Source organism: Alligator mississippiensis, chromosome 2 (genome assembly GCF_030867095.1).
Source record: "Alligator mississippiensis isolate rAllMis1 chromosome 2, rAllMis1, whole genome shotgun sequence".
In the NCBI taxonomy this organism is placed as follows: domain Eukaryota; kingdom Metazoa; phylum Chordata; order Crocodylia; family Alligatoridae; genus Alligator; species Alligator mississippiensis.
In genome coordinates this window covers 117,432,034-117,459,285 of record NC_081825.1, presented here as the reverse complement: position 1 = coordinate 117,459,285, position 27,252 = coordinate 117,432,034, and the positions used below count along the sequence as shown (strand labels likewise).

General features: G+C 40.2%; 1 protein-coding gene across 1 annotated transcript in view; it reads right to left on the bottom strand.

The window, feature by feature from the left end:
* The window catches only part of FAT4 (FAT atypical cadherin 4), a 234,083-nt gene that overhangs the window by 78,408 nt on the left and 128,423 nt on the right, over window positions 1-27,252 (bottom strand). Inside the window, exons 3-6 of the mRNA XM_014596206.3 lie at window positions 26,103-26,364; window positions 19,983-20,333; window positions 11,162-12,084; window positions 10,365-10,539 (exon numbers count right to left, since the gene is read on the bottom strand). Coding sequence (XP_014451692.3) covers window positions 10,365-10,539; window positions 11,162-12,084; window positions 19,983-20,333; window positions 26,103-26,364 — 1,711 coding nt within the window. The remainder of the gene's footprint in view (window positions 1-10,364; window positions 10,540-11,161; window positions 12,085-19,982; window positions 20,334-26,102; window positions 26,365-27,252) is intronic.

The window sequence follows — 27,252 nt, the reverse complement described above, 5'->3', positions numbered from 1 at the left end:
ATCAAAGTAACACATTCATGAAGACAGTAATCTTAAAATTCTTTTAGCCCAGGATTTAGCAAACCTAAGCATAATGTATAGACTAATATATAAGTGAAGGAGGAAATTACAGCAGCTTGAAAATCTGCGTTTATATTTCCTTTCACTTTATAATTCTTACTTGCCTTTGAAATTCTAACTATCAAGAAATTATATTTCTAGACTACTTGTTAAAAGCATTCCCCTCCGACTTCCCAGATTTCTAATATTTTTGCTTATCTAGATTTTTTTTTTTTTTTAAAGCTATACCTGTTTTGGATGCCAGGTAGCTAAAACAAACTAAAAACAACAAAAACACAACACCAAAACCAGGTGCCACGGTTCATTTTCTCATTCTTCTTTGGCACATTTGAAGTTAATTGCTCACAATTATGAGTAGGAGTTGGTTTGAATTGCAGGCCCAGCTCATTAATATCATGGCCCGATCTGGTGGGGGCTGCCATTTTTATGTCCAGATTGGGAGATGCAGCTACTTGCTCTGAAGGCTGCTGCAGACTAGGGAAAGCAGCCAGCAGTAAAAGCTGAGCAGCCCAGGGAAGAGGCGAAGGGCTCGCAAAAGGGATGGGGGAGGAGAGAGCTTGGGGATATGTAGGGGAGAATCTGTTTGCTCCTCTAGGTGGGAAAACTGGGGCGTGGGGGGTTGGAGGTACGTGGGGGCTACCCTGGCAGATGCCCCTGGCACCACTTAGGGAAGAGGCAGTTTGCTCCTCTGTGCATGTGTTATCCCCTCGCCACCCCAACCCCAACCCTCAGTGCCCCAGTTTTCCTGTCCAGAAGAACAAACAGCTCCTCTCCTACCCATCCCCAAGCTCTCTCTTCCCCCTGTCCCTTTTGCAACCTCTTCCCCCCTTCCCCAGGGCTGCTAGGCTTTTGCTGCTGACTGAAGAATGCTTTCCCCATCCTGAAGCAGCCATCTTGTTGTGACAAATTGCCATGATATGGCCACTCGTTGGGGAACTCCCCAGCAAGTGGCCATACTGTGGCATTTCATTGCAAATCATATTTTTTTATGAAAATCACTTAGGGCACTTTTACACATGCTCCAGAGGTGGATTAATTGAGTTAGCTCTGACACACTGTAATTACAGCATATTGAAGCAGCCTCTGTGCTCATGTATAGGCACTTTTAATTTTGTGATTTTTCAAAAAGAACACAAAATCTCAATTTAAATTAGGCCCTAATTATGAGAAACCAAGTTAACTATATGACTGTCCAGAACACATGTAAACAAATTATTGCAATACTGGGTGCTGCTGGCTGATGGAAGTAAAAACATATCAAGTCCATATGTGTGAGATCACTTTGGTAGACAGTATTATCACGTGTTTCATGGAAATCAACAAGTTTTTTATTCAATCCCTACAAAAGGGTTCTAAACTGAAACCGATATCTGTACAGCAGTAGGGCTCTTCTGGTAATTGTATATCTAACTTGGTGACAGAAAGGCAAACACACTGCTAAGGAACTGGACATGCTTGAGTATATATTTAGGGAGAAGCAAAGAGCAGAGATAAGACAGGTTAGGAGGGAGAGGGTGAAAAAACAAAGACAAGAGTAAAAAGCAAATAACTTAAGGATAGATCTTTAATAAGTGTAATAAAGGTTTACATATTACATTAATTGCTGATCCCCTGTTGCCAAATTTCCAGACCTGTGGGGAGCCTGGGAGGCCAGACTGTGTAGCCCTGAATGCTGCATCTGGTGCATGGAGCTGGGGTGGCTCAAAGCTGGATCTTAGTTTATGGGGCAGACCAAGGTCATGCAGGGCTCAATCCTGGTGTGTAGGGCTTAATCCTATGAGCCAACCCTGCAAGAGATCTGTCCTATGAACTGGCCTTGCACCACTCATCTGACACACAGCATCACACGTTTGAACACCATGGTATTAAATAAGCACCTGTCATATGTTCACTTGCAACAGTTGCAAATCATTGAAATGTAGTGACCCCTTAAAGATGTACTAACTTTAAGGGGTCACTACATTTCAATGATTTGCAACTGTTGCAAGTGAACATGTGACACCACCCTAACATGTATTCATTTTAATAATTCATAATTTTGATGCTGTGTGCCAGATGAATGGTGTTAGGCCAGTCCATTGGACAGGTCTCTTGCAAGGTTGGCTCATGGGACTGAGCCCTATACACCAGGATTGGACCCTGCATGACCTTGGCCTGGTCCTGTATGCTGAGATCCAGCCTTAAGCCACCCCAGCTTCATGCACCTGATGCAGCATGCAGGGCTACACGATCTGGCCTCCCAGGCTCCCCATAAGTGTGGAAATTTGGCAGCAGGGGATTAGCAATTAATGCAACTAAAACTGCAACCACTCCCCTAGAACCAAATGTCTACCTCCTTGGGGAGCCCTGTGGGCCAGATGACAAGGCTCTGTGGGCAGGATCTGGCTCATGAATAGGGATGTTTAGTATCCCTGCTTTAATATACCATAACATTCCAATGATTTGCTGTTGCAAGTGAACGTGTGACCAGGTTATTACACTGCAGATATCATATTAAAGCAGAATACAATGTATGTTAAGAAAATAAGACGGGGATAAAAGTTTTTTATATTATTACAGTCACATAAAACTCACATAACTGCTCAAGCCTATGTTAAACTTTAGGGCCTTTAGCATGACTAAAAATATGCATTCGTACTTTTAAGATGTAAATATAATCTTCCTTTATTTAACAAGAATTTTCTTTTTTTAGCCATCCTCAAAGACAATCATCCTGAAGGAACAGACATGTGCTTAACAATGAGCAGGGCCTTTGGGCGTGATTTTTTCATTCCTTCATCAAATCCTGGATGTGCTCAATGTTCCTTGTGAGTTGTTAACCATCCTGAACTCTCCCTCTAATCAAATATGAGTTCAAGATGCTAAAAACTTCATAGACAACGGCCAGCTCCAGAAGCAAACAAACAAATCCCTAGAAAATCTGAATTGTCAAATTTGATTTGGTTTTGATTTATTTTACTTATTTAATATTCAAAGAAACAAAGTGGAATAATTTCTATGCCTGTAATCTTCAACAGTTACTTTGCCCTCCTGCATGCTTTAAAGGAAGAATGCAAATCCTGATGACCAAGATTTTCTAAAGCAAATTGTAAGAGCCAGAGGGGCACATCAAGAACTTCTGACTAATTATGATAACCATACTGATTCATTTGTTTTTCAAAGACCAATGTTAAAACTATTCATGTAGTTTGGTTTCAACCTTAGTTTAAAATCAGGCAACAAGGCTTTCTAATTAGAAACGGCATATTTTGGTTCTAGCTAAGCTTTGTGGTAAGATGCCAGGCTGTCCCACAGATGCATGATGGTGTGGTTATAGTTCATTTAACCAGAATACTGGGTCAACTAGCAGGTTTCCAGATGTTTTGCTCTATATCCATGAAACCAATAAATAAAGGAGGATGACAGTTGGATTGCTAATATTTTCTCCAGAAAAATGTTCAGAGTCAAAGAAGTTCCTGATAAAAGCTGCCGCACCAATTGTTACCCCAGTGCCAGAATTTAGTGTTTACCCATTTCTAAGTTTCTACCATCTAGCGTTAAAAAAACAAAATAAAACATCTTTTTTCCCTTCTGTTTTGCCAGAAAGAAAGGTATAGCTAAGTAAAATGATTTATGGCCCCTAAACACACTTCCAAATGCTTGCATGTCAGTTTCTTGGCATTACTTAAGTAGATGTTTGGGGAAGCATCTGCAATCTAAACACCCTCACGTTATTTTAAGGTTCATCATTCTACTCGTCATTTTCACTTATAAATCACCTTTATGCATTCACACATACCAAATGGTGACATGCTAGAAAGGAACCCTTTCATTTGGAATTGAGGGGATTTTGGGGGTGAATTGCATTTTATTCCTCAATTAAAGGAATAATTCAAACCACCTTCAAACCTGGAAGGTGCTGAATGTTCCTTGTGAGCACTCAGCACTAATAGCCCTGAATACCCATTAATCAAGTAAGAATTTAAATTGCTAAAAAACATCATAGACATAGTGTCAGATCCATATATATATTCCACCTAAATCCTACTTTAGGGGCAAATATATATATATATATGGACTTTATACAACTATATAACAAATATAAATTCAACCCATCCCAACTGCTCTCTACACATTTGGGATGGGAGACAATATGATTATTTCTTTCTCTTGCACATCCAGACTATTTAAGAAAACAGCACTGCCTAGGCCTGAATATAACATATCTAAATTTGAATTTTAGTGTATAATGCAATAAAGACTTGTGAACCCAAAAAGACATCAGTCAATGGCTCATCCCAACTTTGCAGGCTTCTAAACTTGATAGGCATAGTCCTTTTGGACTAGGAAGGCCCTTTGGTGTCTGCAGTTTTGCATTTTGCACATGCCCAGAATTGCCATGATCTGTGCAGGTATGTGTCTAGGTCCTAAGTCTCACAAAGATCCAGCAACTAGGTAGAGCAGTGTTTTGACTCCTGAGAAAAGCTAAAACCAGTAATAAATAACTTTTGTCAGAATGTATTTTATCTTGAGCAGTGGTCATTTTAGTATCACCATGTGCCCTGGGGACAAATAATGTAGCAGCTTTTTACTTTTTGGTCTTATTAAAACATTCCCATGGCTAACTAAACCTGCTCTTTGCTTATGCTTTGCTATCTTTATAAATTCACGTCTTTCTTTCATTTCAACGGAATATTGTCCTCTAGATTCTGACCCATCCCAAAATAGAAAACACTGTGGTATTCTTTACTAGTATAGACATTCCTTTCTTTTCTTTTTAGAGCTAAATGGCCTTCTACCCTTGCTATATTTAGGTAAGGCTATATTCAAGAAATTTACAAAACATCTAATTTATTGTATGATTAAAATTAAGGCTCATTCTACAATGCTATGTACAGTTTCAGTAGTGCAAAAAGATGCAAGTGTGCAGGTCTTTTACATCTCCTTTAATTACCAATTATGAAATATTGTTTCAGATGAATACTGCAGGAATTATTCAGAAAGACCTTTCTCTGAAAAGTTTCTCCACTTAATAAAGCCCTTGATTGGAACCTAATTTCATTCCTTATTTCAGAGAGCCTTTCCACTAATGGTGCTTTGAAAAAGCCCATGGCACTTCCACTGAGCTATGATGGAAATAATTAAAGCCCTGAAAGGAACTGGAACAGGGGGAGCTCCCTACCACTTTCAGATCCTCGTGGGACAATGCTGGGATGTCAATGAAAGCATATGGAAAGAAACAAATATTTGCTATTTTATGACTATTTGTTACTAATTCCTCTCTGACCTCTTTTCACCAACAGCGCAGAAACTTGCTCTCTATTTAAATATCTTTTTTTTTTGTGATTGTATCTATTAATGTAATGCTACGTCTTCTGGAATGGAATAGTAACCAAGTGATTGAGAGCAAAGAGACAATATCCTTTCACAAGCTGCTCTTGCAGCCTGATCTGTATTAATGGAGGAGCTCCCACTGAGCTAATATAAGAGTAACTGGAGCCAAGGAAGGTGTTAGCAACACTGGAGATGGCTCTTGCTTTCAGGGGCCATTACGATTGTATTGAGGAATACTTCCAGAAATCTTATGTTCAACTGGTCATTTCTGAAATGCCAGACTATGGTCTAGCAAAGGGGTTGGCAACCTTTAATAACAGTGGGCTGCTGCTTTAGATATGGCTACTTCTTGAGATCTGGCACCCTCTGCACTGCCCCAGCTCTCCCTGTTTTGTACCAAGGGCTGCTCTCATGCCATTTAACTGCAGCTACCACTTACTGTCACCATCAATTGCTACCAATTTCTGTCACCCACAACAGTAGGTAGACCCCTAATTTGCTGGTTAGGCTAAGCACAGGATGCAGTAGTATGGTAAGAGAACAAACAGCTCTCAGAAACAGAGCAAGAATAGCAAAGGCAGCCATTGACGGCACAGGGAACAATGAACAGGTCATGTGGCAGAGAGATGTATGACAGAGTAGAGAAAGTGCCCGGCTGCCACATGATGCTGATCCCTGCTACCACATACTGGATCCGATCTCTTCCAGCCTTTAAACTACAGGTTGCTGATCCCCCTGGTCTAGCCTATGTATCCATACAAGTGTATGGATACACCTGTATCCATACAGGGGAGCCAAAACATATCTTCATAGATGTTCTTCCTTAGCCACAATTGCCTCCAAGGTTTGATGAGCAGGGAGTGGATTAAGAAGGATGGAAAGTAAATGCAATTGTGGGTCCACCCCAGCAGTGAATGCATTACAGCAGCTGAACTAGAATATAGATGAACATTGGAGGGCAAGTAGCTTTGTTAGATATTAGCAGATAACTACTCACTAAAAGAGAAAAAGTAGAGCAGGAAAGAAGTGGGCTTTTCTGAGTGGCCTTGTCTATGCTGTTCCTTAGTGGCCTATATTATGCTGCATATGGAACAGTGCCCAAGGGATTAATGTAGCACCAAATGTTCATTAAGGCCTAATCTTGCAGTCCTACGAAACTAACACCTTCTCCCAACAAGATACTATTTGCAAGGGTAAGGGATTCATAATCTGAATCACAGCGTATGCAGGGCTTTATACATAGTACAATGAAGCACTATACATACATACCCAAGTTCAGTCACGCCATTTGTACCCTGTGGATACATTTTGATTTTGGGACCCCAAGAAGTATTGCAAGGGGCTTCTGCATATTAATAGCTCAGCAGGCCTGCTGTACAGCATTCTGACCATGCAGGTCAGAGACAGATAGTGTCCTTGGGAAAGCTACTGGAAGGTTCATATACAGCATCTTCAAATCTCCTACCAACAGGACTAGCATGCCTTCCCAAGCAATATATTCTCCAGATACCTTATACAAGACCTAGCATGTATTCAGTGTGGAATCTGCCAGTCAGAGGCTAGGTACATGTGTTATATCTATCAGGCTTTAAGCATGCAGAAAGCGCTCTAAAGCTATAACTGAACAAATGTTTATGGCTCTTAGAGTGCTTTAAAAATGGTGGATCACACTCTAAAATAACCATCAGTGGATGAGGTATTAGACTAAAGCACTTTCTGTTAGATGTCTGTACCAGATCCCAGTGTGGGTTAGAGCGTGATCTCTGCTATCCCAGGCGGCATTGCACAGGGTTTTGCTCTAGCCTCAGACGGAGCTTTTTTGCTATGCCCCAGCACTGGGCCAGCCCTGACCCCTTGGCTGTCAGTGACCCAAGTCAGTGACAGCCTCTGATCCCAGCCCTGCATCCTCCTTAAGGTCAGCAGTGAGCTGCAGCCAGCAGGGGACTGTGGGGAAGGGGGAGGGGAGTTTCCCTCCCCGCAGCCACCCCAGCCCCATAGCACACTGCTATGAGGTCAGGGGGTCTCTGTCCCTGCAGCAGCCCTGGCCAGGCAATGGCGTGCCACATGGCTGGGTCTGCTGGAAGGACACAGACCCCAGCCCCCTTTCCTCTGCATTCCTCCGCAGCTGGCTGTAAGAGCTGCCTGGCTGGGGGAGCCATGGCTGAATGAGTTTGGGGTCTCTCTCACCACGGCAGCCCTGGCTCTGCAACATGCTGGGCTGTGGACAAAGGGGTCCGGGTTCCCTCTCCCCTCAGCCACTGCTGAAAGTCACCAGCTGGGGGGGGGGGGGGCGCTGGAGGGAGGAGCCACTCTAGCAGCCTCCTGGGAGGTGTGTGGGAATGCCCTCAGTGGCCTGTACAGGCAGGCTCTGATTCCCCCTGCCCCATGAACAGTGAAAGTCTATTCAGTTTGCCTGTGCTCTGACTTACAGTGCTTTAAGTAAAGTGCTTAGTTAGAATGCTTCCATCAAGGGCTTTTTGAACAGTTGTACTTAGCCATATGGGTTAGCTATGACTTTTGGGGCTAAGGAATACCACTCATGTCACTAGATTGACCCATATGCTATATAACATTAGTAAAAGGTAAAACCACACACATTATGCTTGTAATAAACTTTGACACAAGTATAAATCACATGGTTATGTCGAAGGGCCATTAACAAGATAGTACAAGGCTAGGTTAAGAACCCCTCAGTGTTTATATTTATGAATGCTGCTGGGTTTATATAGAACATAAGCACTACATGGATGTGCTGTGAGGAGGAAAAAAGACCTGGACATCCAGAATTTTGATGGACTATCCATAGATTTTCAATTTTTTTTTTTCATCTGGATGTAAGATGCACCATGTTAAGTGAGAAGGTTGCCTGACTTTCTAAAAACAATAAAAAAGATTATTTTTAGCTGTTAATAAAAAACAAACAAAGAAAATGTATAGTCTAAACAATAAAACTTTTCCTTATCCAAAGGTAACATGGATGAGGATAATTTCAGAAAGACAGTTTTCTTCATAATTTTGCCATGTAACAATTTCTAACAAAGAATCATTATCTGTTTTTCTTACTTAAATCTCACTGTACTTAATCCTTACTTTTGGAACCAAGCTAAAAAGCAGAAGTGAAACCTAACAGACATAAAACAAAACCCTTCAAAGAGACAGAGCTACTTCAGGCTGGGAATTAGGAATCCCCACTCCAGTTCCAAAAAGGATATATTTCTGCATTTATATTACTGGTCTTAAAAATGACATTCAAAGCAACTTGGTTACAGATTTAATCATAGTGTCATGGCCATCAAATAGATGTATTGCAAGACCTGCTTTTTTTCATTAAATAAATCCTTGTTTAGACAAGGACAGTATTTTGCCAAGTTTATGTTATGACTTGAAATACCTTTTTAACATTTGGTAACCTGCTTTATTACGTTTTGAATATTTTTACCAAATTAATTCACTCAAAATAATGAGTTACAACAATTTTTCTTTAATAAATTTCCTTATTCAGAAAGGCTTTTCCCCATGGAATGGCATTTTCTACCTTCATTGCCAGAAGTCCATAACAACACACACACAGACACATATACCACAGATATTAAAGCAATATAAAAACTTAAAAAAAAAAATCAATGAAATGCCTAGCATTTATAACTTTGACTCTTTGTACCTAGAAGTTTTGCAATAAACGATATGTTTTAAGAAGACTTGATAAAACTATGTTTCTTAGTATTCTGCAATGCCTTGACTTCCTGCACAGAAATTAAATAGGACAGGGATCTCTCAGAATTTCACTTGAGCTAAACTAGAAGTGTTTGTAAGTGTTTATAGTTTGCGTGTTTACTACTATTGTGTCCTATATCCTGCTCTCAGCAAAATCAAAATCAAGGGAAGTTTTGACAATGACTTCAATGGAAGCAGAACATGGTCCTTTAAACACTTTTGTCTAAATCTTTAATGTGCTTCATAGTATTATGAAACAATTAATAGTATTAATTTACATTGAAGACTTTGCAAATGCAATTGACATTTCTTTTTGTTATTGATAAAGAAAACAACTGGGCCTAGAAGTATTAAAAACAGGCAGAAAGAAGACCAGCTTTAATTAGCAACAATCAGCATAATATATACAGATTTAACACTGAACTAGTATAGTGTGCTACTATTTTTGCAAAGGCCCTGTACGCTTTCTACGTATTAGTGAGTATAACTGCTTATAAATTATTAAAACAAGTAAATCTGAATAAGTTAACTGTACTATCATAACTATACTTGTTCTGGTGTGGCAAATCTTCTCTTCTATATCGCCTTTCCAATGAGCCAGTGCTGCTAGGCAGACAGAAGATGTAGACTTCTAAAAACAGCCATTGGAGACACTGGATCTTAGATACACTGCTGTGGGGCAAGATTCCCTTCATGCCCCCCTCTTCTCCAATATCTCACACCCCTTGCTCTGTCACCTAATGCATGAGACATCCTGTACAAAGTCAGGTCCAATGTATTACAAATATAAATTCAGCCCATCCCAACTGCTCTCTGCAAATTTGGGATAGGAGAAAATATACTACTTTCTTTCTCTTGCACATCCAGCCTATTTAAGAACACAGCACTGCCTGGGCCTGAATTTAACATGAAATATCGAAATTTGAATTTGAGTGCATAATGCAATAAAGACTTGGTAATGTAAAAGTGACATTGTAGCTATGATAGTCTAGAAATTATGTAAGGGGCAAGGAGTTTCTTAGGGTCCATGCAGTTGGAATAAAGTTAGAAAACCTTTCAAATGATCATAGGGCCTGTGGAAAAAAGTCTTGCATTCAAAAGCTTGCCTGACTTTATCCCAACTGCATAGCTGGTCCAATAAAAGATATCACAATAAAGACTGAAATTGTTGGCCTGTACATTTAACAAATACAAGCTATAAATTGGTATCTAATATATATCTACAAAGCCAGTTAAAAAACAAACAAACACCTAATGAGATTGTGCATTTGATTTACCTGAATCAGCAGCTGTGATCAGCAAGACATACTTCTCTTTTGTCTCTCGATCAAGGCTCTTTACCAAGCGGAGTTCTCCAGTGGCTGAGAGAGTAAAGGCTCCATCTTCATTTCCACTAATAAGAATGTATGTAAGTTTGCTATTTAGACCTTGGTCATCATCCCGTGCTACAACCTACAAAAATAAAATAAGCCCTTCAGAAGACATAGCAATAACTGATGGGTGTACACGTATGTGCCAGTGAAATCTTTTTGTGTGGAAAGCATTTAATGGAAACAGAAAATATGCTATTTGGCAAAAAACCAAAATGCGTGGAAGTCTGTTAGATACTAGTTATAAAGCAATGGGAAGTGGCTTTTAAATGATGCCTTAAAATAAATATATAATTATTTGTTCTTTTTCCCTCAATGTGAAAGTATTATCAAAATCAAATTTGGATCCAACTTATAGGTTTAATAAAACCCACAGCATACCCACCCTAAAACCTGCTACTGTCTATGTACATTTAATGACTCTCCTTTAACTGTCACAATGCTTCACCCCACATATTAAAGAGGAAGTCTGAAAAGGACAGACTGAAGGAATTTGTGGCGAAGGAAGCAGGCACAGAGGGGATAGAGTGGACCCCTAAGATCTGACTGTGTGGATAAAAAAGGAAATAAGCATTTGGGCAACTATACAAAGAACAACATAGTATGTTCTTTTGTATTCACGAAAGCTATTCTTAAATTTTACAACATTTCAGAATTCTTTACATTTTGAAGAAGTACAGTATGTTGTCTCTAAATGTACTGACCTGTAGAATAACTTTTGGAAGTGTCTCTAAATTCTCAGGGACATTCACAGAGTAGGGAGAAAGTTCAAATGTAGGAATAAAATCATTAATGTCCATCAGCACGATATTGACAGTAGTGGTATCAGTCCTCGGGCTACTTCCACGATCAGATGACTGAACAGTCAAAGTGTAGGAGGGTTCCTTCTCTCGGTCCAAAGGCTTGGCAACTGTTATCACTCCAGTAACAGAGTCAATCCTAAACTCATTATTGGTATTTCCACTGATGATGGTATAGCGAACCTGCCCATTTGTCCCTTCATCTCCATCTGTAGCAAACACCTGGATCAGATCTGTTCCTGTCAGCGTGTTTTCATCAACCTCTACTTTATATTGCTTTTGTGCAAAGAGAGGATTATTATCATTAATATCAAGAACAATTACAACTACATCTGTAGAAGATGACAGAGATGGCTGACCTTTGTCAGTAGCTACCACAGTCAAGGTATAATTAGAAACTGCTTCTCTATCAAGCTCCCCAGTGAGCCTTACTTCACCATCAATAGTGCCAATGCTGAATTTGTTTCCTAAAGGTCTCTGAAGAGTATATTCAATATAGCTGTTTGGGCCACTGTCTGGATCTGTTGCTTGGGCTTTGAAAACAATGGTATCTATTGGAGTGTTTTCTGGAATGTAGGTCAGTTTTGGAGAGATGAAGTTGGGAGGGTTGTCATTCACATCCAGTAGAATTATTGAAACTTGAGCTGTGCTTGTAAATCTGGAAGCTGGGAGAGAAGCCATGTCATGAACTTGAACAATAAGACTATAAAAGGATTGACTTTCCCGATCCAAAATCTTCTTGATGCTTAGAATTCCATCCTTGTCAATATTAAATTGGCCCAAGCTGTCTCCTGATGCAATACTGTAGGACAATTGAGAGTTAGGGCCTGAAAAACAAAAATAAAACTATAATTCAGGTCTCATTGATCTAGATGTATATATGATGCCTGGTAGGATTATGAATTTGTAAGAATACTATTCAAAATAATAAATGGGAAAATCATTACATGTATGTATAATGCATTCACATGTAGGAGAAGCACATCCTATTTTCTATTGTCTGTGATTAAATATGGACAAATTATAGTTACATATTATATTTTGTCAAATCAACAGCTTTACTCAGATGCCACCACGTATACAGTTAGTTAAGTCTTGACAAAATATTTATAAACTGAAAATGTTTACTGATGTACCTTTTCATCCCCCCTTCTCAAAAATAATACAGAACTAGGTACAGAGAAGAACAACATAGATGATCAGAGAGGTATCAAAGGGCTTCCATATGAAGACAGACCAAACAGGCTAAGGCATTTCAGCTTGAAGGGGGACATGACAGAAGGTTACAAATAATAAATGATGCAGAGAAAGTAAATAGAGACTTATTTTCTGTCTTTCTCAATATTAGAATCGGGAAATAAAATGAAATTATCAGGTAGTAGGTAACTGTAGCAGGGCACTAAGATGCCTGCTACTTGTAGTGCCAGGATAACTACTCAGGTGCCGGTTCCTAAGGCAACCAGAAGGAGCCAGTGATCCACACCTCCTAGTGGTCAACTGACAGGAAGGGGCAGGGCCTGGCTCCCATTTAAACCCCAGGGCTGGGACCAGGGTGGCAGTTTCCTGCCAGCAGCCAAGGGGAAAGGAGCTTGCCCAGAACAAACGGAGGAGAGAGGACAGACTACAGGTACAGCCTGAGATTGGGGAAAGATGGAGCACCCCTGGTGTGGTGGGAAGAATGTAGGAGCCAGATGGCTTAGGTTTATGTTATAGCCTAGGGGCTTGTGTTTTGTATTTTGCTGTTTAAAACCGGTGGCTTGCGTGAGGCTATAAGGGGATGAAGGAGGCCTCATAAGGAACCCACGGTAGCATAGGGACCCCAACCCCAGAGAAGGGGGCAGCAATTTGAGAAGCCCCAGAGAAGGGGGCAGCAACCAACAAAAGCCAGAAAAGGGCAGCATTGGGAGTGTGCCGACTCCGAGTGCCAGAAAGGGGGCAGCATTGGGAGTGTGCTGCACCCAGTGAGGCGCAGTGTGAGACAGGGCTGCAGAGAGCTCGAGCGCCCGGTGAGGCACAGTGCGAGACAAGGCATAAAGTGAGACAAGACTGTGAAGAGCCAGTGCATCAGTGGGGTACAGGGTGAGACAGGACTGTGGAGAGCCCAAGCGCCAGTGGGGCACAGAGTGAGACAAGACTGTGGAAAGTCCAGGCACCAGTGAGGCACAGAGCGAGACTGAACAATTTCTGTTACATCAGCAAGGCTTGGGGTGTGGTAAAGGGGTGGTTGGAGCCACGCATAGCCCATAAGGCTGGGGTGTACTGGAACACCCATTACAGAAACGGGGCCAGTGTACAGCAAGAGAACCATGTCCAAGAGGATGAAAAGGCCGCCTCCCTATAATATATATAACATCAAAGATGTGGCGGGTGAGAATAGAGGGTGCCCTTCAGGCAGCTTGGCACTGTAAGGGGGCACTGGGGAGAGCACGGTGACCCCTAGGATGCCATCCTGCTACAGTAACAAAAGGGAGTTTTTTCACATGGGGGAAAAAACTTGTAGAACTTCTTGCAGCAAGATGTGAAATTTAACTCCTTTTAAGAGGAAATTAGACAGATTCAATGAAGAATGTTCCATCAGTGGGTACTACACATGGCTGCAAGGGGGTACAGACTGACTCAAAATTTCCTAAACTTTTGAATGCTGGAAACAAAGGTTGGGAGAAAAGCAGGTGGTAGGAAATTCTGGACATGGCATTTTTCATCAGCATCCACTCTTTGTTCTTGTGTGAGACAGGATACTGGGCTGGATAGATATGTAGTCTGACCCAATAAATGGAAGTTCTTATTTTGTATATGGAACAAAAATAAAAAAAATATCAAATGAACAACCCTTATCTCATCAGTGCAATATAACTTTGTCAATTACTGCCACAGAAAAATCTAGAGTTCAAGTAAGTAAAATACATTTTGAGGCTCAACAATGATGCTAAGAAGCCTTAGGCATGGTATACTTCCAAAAAATGTATGTTGACAAATTGAAACCCAGAGCTTATTTTGAATATTTGTATTATTCCTTCAAATGGCAATCTGAGATCTATTTTTTCCTGTCTGGCCTCTGAATTAAACACTGAAACCATAAAACATTAAATAAATAATTTTGAAATCCTATACTTTTTTTTTGGCCATAATTGTTATGAATTAGAATTAATGGATTTTTATAGAATACCAGGCCTTCTCTAAATATTTCTTTTTCAACTCCGCATAATCTGAAGCTGGACATTTAAATGTCTTGTTACTTGGTATTTTCTGCCAATTTTACTCAGCAGTTTATTTTCTCCTCCAACTGAGTTCTTAAGAAATAAAAATGATTCCTGTAAACAACATATTAATCATTTCTATTTTTATTCTCAATGGAATAAAACTCTAAATCATTCTTTTAAAAGGAAACATGAAAAAAGAATACATTTAAATGACATTCAGAAAAGATTACTCTATTCAGATAAATAAATGAATACATGTTTGTAATTCACTTTGAACAAGTGAAATGCTAGGCCAGTACTACGATATTATAAATTTATCTTGCTTTTAACATGACTAACACTACTAATGAAAATGTTCTTGAGGTTCTCAGCACCTCATTAAAACTTAAGTTACCAAATTCATCAGCTGGAAATCCTACTCATATCTAAGACGATAGGAGTTTTGCCATTGACTTGATGAGTAAAATATTGGACCCTAAAGAAAGAGAAGACATTTAAAAACAAACAAGAATCTTCTACTTACATTTTATTACTGGGCTTTTGTTTTTACTTTTTTCTCATGTCCGTTTTATTACTTGTTCTATGTACAATATATTTGCAATATTTTATCCATATACTTTTTTTATTTCTGACGCTAGTCATAATCACATTCTGCTTTCAACAGTTGCTATTCTTCTCCCAATTTATGACATTTTTATTAAGCTTGCCATTCCATTTCTAGGTGATGATCCTATTATAGCTGAGTTTTTATTAGTACCTTTCTTGTTAAAATAGATGAACTACTATAACTTTCCATCTCTTGCGTCTCGACTATGCAAAAAACGTATGCCTACGCTTTAAGTTGTACATTTGCTTTTGTGGCCATACTGGAATCAATGAAAAACTTGCCATTGTCAATCACTCTTACAGTAACTGGGAAAAAAAAAAAAGAAGTGGGAGATGGGGACCTCTTTCACTCCCCCTCATTATTACAAATCAGGCTTCCAAAATAGAGGGGCTCCCTCTGCTACTTTGATTAATGATGATGAGATTAAGATGTATTGGACCACAGGGGTTTTCCTTTGTTTTCTAAAACTTTGCTACACCCGAGACCCAGAGGCTGTGTCTACGCATGTTCTTTACTTGAGTGTAGACTAATTGGCTGTGGAGTAAAGTGTCACCATCTACACATGGTATTAGGCTGCAGTAAACTAATTTATGCCACAGTAAGACTGTACTCTCAGGGACAGTACTATCTTACTTAGGGGTAATTAACTGCAATTAAACACACATGTAAATGCTGACCACAGTCATAAATTGTGCCCAGTTTGGCTCCTGGCTGGCTGAGTTGACTCCTACCTTCAGCCTAGCCACACAGCTCTGCACTTCCAGGATCCTCATGCCTGAACCAGCCTCTCTGCCACCCAGCACCACTGCTGTTGGACCCAGAACTGGGTCCAACACTAACCCAGGACCTAGAACTAGGTCCAACACTGATCCAGGACCCAGAACCGACCCCCTGTTCCCTCTGCCAGCCCAAGCCTGCTCTAACCTAGCTAAAATTGCTGCTGTCCCAGGCACACATGTAGATGCTGCACCTAGGAGTATTTACTCCACCACGAACTGCTCTGGAGTTTATTGCTTCACATTTATTGATGTATGGATGCACACAGAGGCATACAATTCTATTAAACCTTTAAAATTCTCACTTGTCAATTCTGCTGAGAAGCCTGCTCCCCTGAAATAAGCACATACAAGGGCATGGGCATGAATAGTTACTCCTGCAATACTTTGACTGTAAGTTTTTCTCTCAAGAGTGTTCATTCTTCGACTTCTTACAAGATCAAATAGTGAAGAGTGTCTTGGTATCTTCCAAAATTACTGGTTTTACAATTTAAAATCTTTTTTTTTTTTTTTTTTTATTCATTTCTTATGGGGAAAAAAAATCGCCCCCTGTAATCGATGCCTAAATATTTGAGGAAACTGGAGTTTTTTACCCTATTGTAAATGCTTGAAAGCTGCATGGCATTCCCATTTATACTTACTATGCCTTTGTATACAGAACAACTCAAACTGACGTAAACAACTATTGTTTCCCAAGAGGTGTGTCAAACAGGAAAATGACAATGGGAGTATTTTGCTGTTTCAGGATTTTTCAGCTTTTATTAGCATTTATCTTAGATTCACGGATGTAGCCTGATATAAAACAATGTCCCTTTCATGACTGTAGCAGTCTTCCTATAATTTAACATAAATAATCAGACAATTTCCCAAAAAAGTCCCATTCAGATCATAATCTATAGGCTATTTATAGAGATACAGAGTAGTAACTTTTACCCTCGTTTAGATGATGGATTCAATCTTTAGGTTTCAAGATTGAAATGGCATCACAAATAGCTTGTAACTTTTGCTCAGGTTAGAGATGGTCCAATACAAGTCAGCCTGCAGCATGTCTATGTAAAGCAGTATATCCTATAGTAATTTTAAAATCTCGACTGTTGGGAAAATAAACTTACTATAAAATATAAAAGGCAAGATATTGCTTTGACTTTTTTACTGCCTTGCACTTGACACTCAGTTTCCATTGGTATAAAAGTCTGCTCAATTTGTGCAATGTTATGCTTCATTATGATCTGGAAGCATTTATATCTGTACTACAGAGATGTAACAAATGCAAACAATGGACAATAAGGTCTGCAAGGTTTAAGTGATATTAAAATTGTCAAATACATTTACAGGGAATCTGAAACGAAACATTATACACCAGAATTGCTTGATAGTCCTTCTAGGGGTTTAGTCTACTAGAACTTTATGGATTTCAGTGGGAGAGATGTACAGAACTGACTGGGCAAACTATTTTCCTGTAATGAACTCATTTGAGATTTCAAACATTTTCCCATTCCACAAGAGGAGAAACCCAGGAACTTAGGCTTTTTGCAAAAAAAAATACACACAAAAAACCTTCATGATTTCCAAATGATGACAAAAAAAAAAAACTCAACAAAAATAAATACTGAGGGAAAGAAAGAACTGGAAAGAATCTGAGGGAGACCCACTCCAAAACTGTCAACAACTGGGTTGTTAGGCCAGTTATAGAAGTAGACAACCAGTTATTTCAAGGGTGGATAGATATTTTTCTCATTTTTACTCCCTCTGATTTTGATCGGGATCTACATTTTGAGCCGAAAAAAGTTTTTCCAATAAAAGCTGTATAAAAATTGGAATGCTCCTACAAAAAGATTCTGTTTTGACCAATCATTATTTTCTGATGAAAAAATTGTTTTGCTGAAAAAATCCCAACCAACCTGAGTCATGTTTGTGCAAGTGTGGATTCAGGGAAGCATTTTAGCAGATGCCTATATCACAAAGAATTCAATGTGACATAAGTGCTCTCTATCAGAGAAGATATAAGGCTATCTGTCTATGAGATATCAAAAAAACCCCCCTCAATTTAAAACCTGCATTACATATTATGTGTATAAAATACTTTAAAAATCAATCCTCGTTAGAAATTGTAGGCATAAACTATACAACAAATTGTTAATGTGCTGTCAAAGAATGTCTTGCATTTGAAAGCCTTTCAAACTATATCCCAGTTACATAGCTGGACCAATAAAAGAAATCACCTGAAGAAATCCTGGCCTTTCTCTCAATTTGCCAGGCAATTTATCCTGATTTATTATTTTCAAATCCCAACTGGTTGTCACCCCGAAATTCTCTTATTATGGTGTAAAATAATCCAAGGATAAAACCCTTAAGGAGGCATTTCCTTCTGCTTTATTCAAACCTTTTCTTGAACTCCTCTACTGGTAATCTGTAGATTTTTAAAGCACCTGTACAGCATATAGTTATGGGTCTGCTGCTATAACTATCTATGGGGGTCTCACCTGAATTCTTTCTTGTAGTGACTGTTTTAGAATATACTTGAAATGTTAAGAGAAAAAGAAAAACAAAACAGCTAGAATATGTAGATGTACTTAAAAACCATAATATGGATAAAATGGTTTGTAACTCCTGCCCATAAGTTGTGAAGGGTTAAACTGGGGGGGAGCAATATTTCAGCTGGAGGGCTACTTAATGACTTCTGATGAGCTGTCAAGGGCTGAAAGAGGTAGCCCTGCCCCTTGACAGGTGCCCCACCACCTGATCACCATCTTGGGACCAGAAGTCTCACCCCTGACCATTGCCACTGGAAGTTTAACCCTCCCACCCGATTGCCCACAGAAGTACTCTTTTTGGAAGGGGGGTTTGCCATCTTGGAACCAGAGAAAAAACACATCGTATAATAAAAATCAAACATCTACTACAATATATTTTCATTTTATTTAAAAAAATATCTTTGTCTTGATTTACATGTGTTTGCTTAGTGTATATAGAGGTGATTGCATGATAACTCAAAATAAAGTCTTACTCTTGTATATTGTGTGGGGGTTGGGATTTGTGGGGGTGTGTGTGAAGTGGTGTGGTGGGGGGTTTGTTGGGTCAGGGGTCTGTGTAGGAGCCCTACGTGACAGCGCAGAGGCTGCCTGGCCCAATGGCATGCAACTCCCTGCGGCTTCCGGTCCATGCCTCCACGTGCGGCTCCCCCTCTTGGACTGCTGAAAGCCCCATGTGGAGGCACAGAACTGGCCTGGCTTAATGGTACGCAGATCTCACCTGCAGTGCTGGGAGCCCCATGTGCTGGCACAGAGCCAGCCTGATCTGGCTCGAAGGTACATGCCAGAGGGCTGAGCCAGCTCCATGTCACCACATGCAGCTCCCAGGATTCAGCTGGAACCACACACTCTCTGGGGGCTCTGTATTGTGCATGGTTTGATTACAGCTGGGAGGAGATCTCCTTCCCTACAAAGGAGACCCAAAATGAAGAGTTAAATTGACTGTTGCTGTGGAACTGGACCTGTGGAACTTGTGCTGAAAAGTCTGCAGAAGTCAGTCCAGTCAGTGTGGTTGTAAAGTAGTGGAAGTCCTTGCACCATCTGGTACAGCTTGGGCTGCGTGCAAGGTGAAGAGTCTCCCTTTGAAAGGTCCTTCTGGGACTGTTTGGGGTCAGGGTTTTAGGTTGCCCTGTTAAGGAGGTAATTTTGTTGTCAGGTTTCCATGCATGATTTTATGGGTTATTACAGATCACTGTTCTAACTCCTATGGGTGTAAATAAATCAGACTCGTTTGTACTCTATTGTTAAGCTGTTGTACTGTTGGGGAAACTGAGTTACCTCAGCTACACACTCACACACTGTCCCAAAAGGGGTTACATGCTTAATTTTTTTTCATATTCGATATTGTAAGTATGCACTATACTTAAAGTACTTCAACACATGTGTGTCTAAGTGGGTACACACACAGATTTCTGATATCTTCTCCACTTTTGGCAAATAAAAACACTGGAAGAAACAAACCAACATTCAAACATGAGTCATCAAAAAATAATAATTTACATACTGCACTGCAAAAAATTACCACTAATTGCCTCTCCATAAGCAAATGTTTAAATACCGAACTAATATTCATGTGTTATGAGAAGTTAAAGAATGTAAGGAAGCACATACCATCATCTGCATCAGTAACATTAAAGTTGAGGATTGTAGATCCTGGAGGTAGATCCTCCACGAGGGATGTACTGTATGAGACCATACTGAATAACGGTGGATTATCATTAACATCTAATATGTTGAAGTAAACTCTGATGGCAGTGTATTGACCGCCTCCATCTTCTGCACGGACAGTAAGAATGTAATATTGCTGCATTTCATAGTCCAATATGCGAGTCAGATTAAAGACTCCAGTGACTGGATTCAGGAAAAAAATGCCATCTTCATCATCTTCACTCACAGTGTATGTGATTTCTCCATTTACTCCAGAATCATCATCGGTAGCTAAGATGGCTGCCACTAAAGAACCTATACAAGACAATACAGGAACTCTGTTAGACAGCAAGAATGAGGAAGTCCTATAAAAAAGAGGAAGAAAATAAAATAATGTATGGAACCTTCAACCAAGCAATTTTGTGGAACAGGTCTCTTCATTTAGGAAAAAAACTTGCAAATTGCAAGGTTTGTTTTTTTTTTATTATTCTTTTAAAATTTTATTGTTGGGGAACTACTACACTTATAATTTCACTAACTTTCCAATCACACACACAGATTTTTTTTTCTTAGAATTTTGTATCATGCAAGTTTTCTAGACTACCAGGTAGGTGGTTATTCATGTATAGATTATTTTAAATCACTTCTAGTGTGTAGCACCATGGGCAGGAATACTTACTTTGTTAAATAGAATTATGTTTGAACGCTGAAAAAGAATTCAGATGGAAAAATACTCTCTCCCATTCTATTTTCTTCTAATGCTAGAGAGAGCCTACCCTCAAGGGTTTATAAATATGACGTATTTATTAAAATGTATTTGTTCATTTTTTTTTTTTAAAGAAGGATTTAAATTTGTAATGTTTGTTCAGTGTCTAACAAACAGTCTGTTTCAATTTTTTAAATATTACCCTAAGTACCTGCATAATTCTGGGCAGGAAACAAAGGTCCCTCACTAGAGGTGCCTATACACAATCACAGAGGCTATAAAGCATGAATAGGTAAGAAGGGATTTTTTTTTGATTTTTTTTTTTGACTCTTGACCGAGTACCCTGGGTGCCTGTAGATTTGTGGAATGCTTGCTCTGATGTGCTGTAATTACAGCATGTCGGAGCAGACTTGTTTAATTCAGTCTGCTGGAGCATGGCAATTATGCTCCAGCAGCCTCCTACATCTTGTGTACCAGCATCCCTCATTCAATGAGCTTTAGTTCAAGTGGCCCCACTGCCATTTTTAAGCGTGGGGATGCTGATACACGAGATGCAGCGGTGCTTTAATTAAAGAGGCTCTTGGAGCTGCTCTAATTAAGTGCTGTCCCATCCCCCACAACTTCTGGAGAACGTGTAAATGTGTTGGGGTCCATCTTTAAAGTAGTCCTTACTGCAGTACAAGTCCCATTTCCTCTGAATTTGTTGTATTGAACTTACTTTTCCACTGCTTGTTCTGATTAATGCTGAGTTGCTTTACTGAAGTTTGGAAACTGGGTGTCAGCATTTAACTATTTTTAATACTAATCACTCTGTTTCCAAGACAGAAAATCATTTAATTGCTTTTCCATGGAATCAAATAAATAACATGCTTCAACAACGAATTTAATTGTTTTGGAACAATATGACAATTAAAACTATTCATTTTCAAAATGAACATTAGTGCTATGATTTTGTCTGTGTAATCAAGCTGAACATTCTGGTTTCAGTTTTGTATATTTGATTACCTAATGTTTGTACATTGCTGATTACATGTAAATTGGCTAAAAGGCTGTCCTAAAACTGGATTAGATTACCAAATGTATAGTAATCCTTCCAAATGCAGTACTTCATTTTATGAATAAATAAGGGTCAGATTATAACTGGCTTTACTGAAGTGAGTAGGGCTAGAAAGGTATGCAAGGGACCTTCATACAATCTGCAGAAGTGCAAATCATGGTCATAATACCTATACTGGAGGGGCACAGAGATGTTCCATTTGTTCACCACATGAGAGAGTGTCAAATTAACACAGTCAGAATCACTTTTTATTCCTCCATTTGAGTCTGTAAACTGGTCTGAGCTGAATAAAAAAGTAAGATGACATAAGCTACTTGTAGAGTAACTCCCATCAGAATTTACTGAAGCTTAGTAAAACTCAGAATCCAGCACTAGAGGCAGCCTCAGCAACTCTCAATGCTATTTTCATATGTTTAGAAGAAGAGCTTCTTGGATTGCTTCCACTGTCAGATAGGTTCCTGGTACACATCTTTGTGGCTCATTTGTATGCACCATAACCTGAGTGTGTAGCTCTCCCATGCCAATTGTGACAACTGATTGTCAGCTTTGGTTTATGAACAGGGGTCAGCATTAGGACTGGGACTACCCTGGTGCCAATGCTGAAAATTGGCTGCTAGGAAAGTAAGTTGCAATGTTCCCTGGTTGAAAGAACTGACGGACTCTGGCTGCTGAGAACCTGGCAGTTCATGAGCCCAGTAGTCTTTTCTGTCTTGCTATTCAGGCCCTTCCACAGCTGCAAGGAAAAGCACTTGAAAATGCTGGGCTGCAGGCAGTAGGACTGAATCCACAATTTTTAGACTTCCTGAAACAAGGAACCCTGGGATGTAAGAGGTTCCTCAATCTCAGAGTCCTGGTGTCCTGGAACTTCTAAAAATCACATATGCAGCTGGACTGTCCCAAGGCTGGGCTAACAAACTGATTCCTGGACCTGGTCTCGATGGCCCTTGATCTCAAACTGGACTGCTGGGGCTGGGTCCAACAATCAGCTAAGTCTCAGGCTCATTCCAGACAGCCCTGGGTCTCAAACTGGACCTGGGACTGTCAGAACTGGGTCTGACAATAACCTGATGGTTGGGCCTAGCCCCAACAGCCAAGGATCTGGAATTTGCAGGGGGGTTGAGGAAGTCCTGAGTCCAGGACAGAGCTCTCACCTGCCTGATCTTGGGGCCAGAGGCAACCTGAGCAGGGTGCGGGGCCTGGGGCAAATCATCCCATGTGGGGCCTCACCCCTGCTTTGATCCCATGGGCCCCAGACCTGAACTAGCTGTCGCCGCCATTGGCAGTGGTAGCAGCAGGGGGTGGGTAGAGAGCGGCTGGACATGGAGCCACCGCTCTGACCAGCTTCATGCTGCCGTTACTCTGCCCAGCTCTGTGGGGCCACCCAAAGCACAGGGCCCAGGGCAGTTGCCCCGATTGCCCCCCGCCCCCCATCTAGGGACAGTCGCGCTGGGGCAACTTAGCAGTGGTGTAATTGTGATAGTAGATATTTTATGCTCTGGACCAAACACTGTGTCTGGTGCCATGCAAATCTGGCACGGCAGGAGGTTCAATGTTTGGGATGGGACATACAATTCCTCTGTTTTAAATTACATGCTACCAGAGGCCATAGCATTCTTTCATTGTTGTAAAAAATGACAATTTTTCATTCAATATATAATCGGTTCTCATCAAAGCACAGAGACCAAATTGAATAAAGGGCACGATTTGGCAATTATTGTGTTAACAGTGTGTAGCCGACAATGTAAATCTGAAATACTGGAATATTTTATTTTATGTAAAATATTTTTAAATTAAACAAAAAATCCTAGAATTAGGTTCAGGAACCCAGTGTATATTCACTTTCCATACACTAAACTCCCCATGAAAAAACCCCTAAAACTGTACAAAACAATACTGACGGTCTGAATTGAGCCAACTAATCAAGGATGTACCAAGTTAAGTGTTCACTTTCAGGAAGTCACTAAGGAAAATTAATCTGAATTAACTTTTTAAAAAAGATTAATTAAAATGCTTAAACATCTCACTGGACAATGTAATTCAGTGCGTGTGCATGTGTGTGTGCACGTGTATATGTATACACACACACACACACACACACACACACACACACAGAGTCCAGGGACAGACATTACACATAAACCAGTTTAAGTGATCAGAAACTGGTTTAAACCTAACAGAACAGATGTTCAGTGCACATAAGTCAGTCTGAAAATGGCTGAAACCAGTTTGAGATAAACCTGGTTGAATGTAGTATCACACAACTGATTTGGCTCAAACCGGTTTATGCAATGTCTGTCCCAGACCCTTACCTGGTCTAAGTTAAATCAGAATCCTCCAGCATCCCAGACGCTTTGCCGGGCAGGGCTCTGCTCTCTGCTCCAGTCTAGGAGGGTGGGCCCCTCCTCTCTGCTGCCTAGCTACAGCTCTGGCAGAGACTGTAGGCATCTGCCTGGCTTCCCCCTATTCTCCCCACCCCACCCACCCACCACTCTCTGCTCAGGCAGGGATACTGCCTCCCCTCTGCCCTACACAGACACCTCAGCATTAGGTAGCATACCACATGCTGGATACGGTCCATGTTGTGGGAGACAGCACAAAGGCAGACAGGACAGTGTCGACTTAGGGCTTTTTGGAGCTAATCAATAGGTAGGTGGTAATGTTCCTCCATTCCTTCCTTGGAAAATGGTGTTTAAGAATAGCTTGTACTAATGAGAGATCCTTTTGTTTTGTTGATAGGGTGATAAATGCTAACAACTCCTTGTGTAACTCCCTGTTGTGTAACTCAATGCTCTGTTATCAACTCCCTGCTGGCTCCCTCCTGGTCAGGAGAGGGTGGGGGGAACCCCTCCTTAATCAGAGCATCCTGCTGGGGTATGGCTTTGTCCCCACCCCTCCAGCTCAGCACTATGGAAGAGAGGGAGGGCTGCTTTAACGTCCCCCAGCTTCTAGCCTGAGCCAGTGCAGGCATGTGCCTGCATTTCTGGAATGAAAAGGGAATGTCTATCCACCTCTAAATCAGTTCAAGCTTTTCAGGTTAGACTAACCTGCAAAGATTGAATCAATTCAGGCTCAGGCATTTTGAAAGTCTGTCCTTAGCCATATAGGCAACATAGCTTTGTATGAGTACCTGGTAGAGGTACTCCTCCCTACCCTCAAAATCAAAGTAAGTTCCATTCTTTTAGAGCAGCAAGAGTCAACCTTTTTGGCAGGCATGCCACAAATTAGTCCTGCACTACTATTGATCCCTTTTCCATACCTGATCCACTGCTCTGTTTTCTGCCCTGTACTCCCGACCTGATCTGATGTTTTGCTTTTTAGTCTTTCCCCTATCTACCACTGTGTTGCCTATGCCCTCCTCAATCTGCCACATGCCACACAGGGGTTTCCCATGCCACTTATGACACCTGTGATATAGGTTGGACACCCCTGCTTTACAGAATAGTTGTTATGAAATCCTTAGCAACCAGATCCTAACTTTTATGCAGTACTCTATACCTCTGTGATTTGCCATTTTTTTTTCCTGACACTTGATCTATATATCCTTTGCTATAGTTCAAACTCATTGCTCTTCATCCCACCTTCTGTGGCAAAGGAAAACAATTATTCTGCCTCTTCTTTCTGGCAGCCTTTCAAATATTTCAAAATTGCTATCATACCTCTTCCCCCAACATACTCTCCTTTTTTTTCAAGCCAAACAGAACTAGCTCATTCAACATTTTTTGTGTAGTTTTTTTTTTTTCCCCCTCAGACAACTAGCTTGGGTATCTGGAGTATTCCTTTTCTTGCTAATGGCTAAACCAGTCCATTTCCCCACTCCTTTTCCCCTATGAGAAGGCACTGAAAAGTATGGGTTACTTCCACTAAACAGAACAGAACTGTCCTACTTTGCCCTCAGAAAGAAGAGAATTAATGGGGAATGGGTCCCACTTTCAGGCCTATGACTATGGTATGACTGAGTGGGATGTGCTTGAAAGAGAGCATAGAGAGGGTTTCTAGAAAGTAGAATTTGATCCTCTAAAGAAACATTCAACTACACCTTTGCATTTATGAAAAACAAAGTAATGGAATTATTTTCAGATACTTACTATATTGGTGCCACTGCTAAAAAGCCCTATATTTCAGCTTCTGAATGTTAACTCTCTGTCAACTTCTACACTTCAATCATAAGAAGTGATTGCATACATGAGACAAGCTGTATGACTATCTAGTAGTAAAATGAACATCTTAATAATGACAACATTAATGCTCGCTCATATGAGTTTATATGAACTCTATAGCAGACCAACAATTTTAGAAAATTAAAGGGTTGTTCTTTACTTACCTGGGGTAGTATCCTCTGGTATGTCAAAAGAATAAACTGGTTTGGAGAATTTTGGAGTATGGTCATTAACATCACTAACAGTAATGTTTATTCTCATGTCTGAGGACTGTAGACCATCATCAGCACGGACCAGCAGGGAATATTTGGAGCGACGTTCTCTGTCCAAACGTTTAGTGGCTATCAGATCTCCAGACTCGGGATCAATATGGAAACTGTCATCAGCACCACTGATAATAGTGTAGGTAACAAGAGCGTTAGCTCCCTAAATTAAAAAAAAAAAAAGGAGTCATAAGTCAGATCAAAATTTTTGCCAAGCAAACCTTTCAGAAATATTGATTTCAATTAAGTCTGCCCAGTAACTGATTTCTGAGAACTGATTTCTGCCTATATTCTTCATATCATTTTCCTTTAAAGAAAGGAGACAACTCTTTCATATGTATTTGGAGAGACAAAAGTAAGTTTACTGAATAATTTTTCACTTCTGTTCAAAGAAAGGATCAAATTAGTCAGCAAAATAAACTGCAAAAGAAAAGTAGTCTATAAGCTTTGCTATCTGACTTAAGACCAAGTCTGTTTCAGTGAGTAATTTATCTACTCTGTCATCTTCTCTCTTAACACTGATTATTATTTCTTTTATGTTTTATGTTTTTGGACAGATAAACATCCATCCCTTTCCATCCTGGTGGTGTGGGAGGAACAGAGAAGTAGCTGACAACTATCTAGTCCAGACAACTGTAGCAGCAACAGAGAAGTAGCAGACAACTGTCCAGCAACATATTTAACATAAACATCATTTAACATGCGGCTCAAGAGAAAAATGGAGAAACATCCCCAAATATGCATTTTAGTCCACTGTCCTTTCCCCCACCCCTGGACAAAAGGAGGGTTCCTAAAGATCATTTATGTACAAAGATAGAGGCATAAGCATTCGTTCATCAAACTAACTAGGAGCACATACCTCCATGAAGTTAGAATCCTGATCAGTTGGCTTTACAAAGAACTGATTTTTCAGTTTACTTCCAGTTCTGAAAAGTCCAAGCCAATTTGCTTTTGTCCAAGTTAAATGTTTTGTTTGACCTGAAGTGAACCTATTTTTTTTTTTACACTTCCAAAGGAAAAGTCATTTAAAATGGGGGGGGGGGGGGGGGGG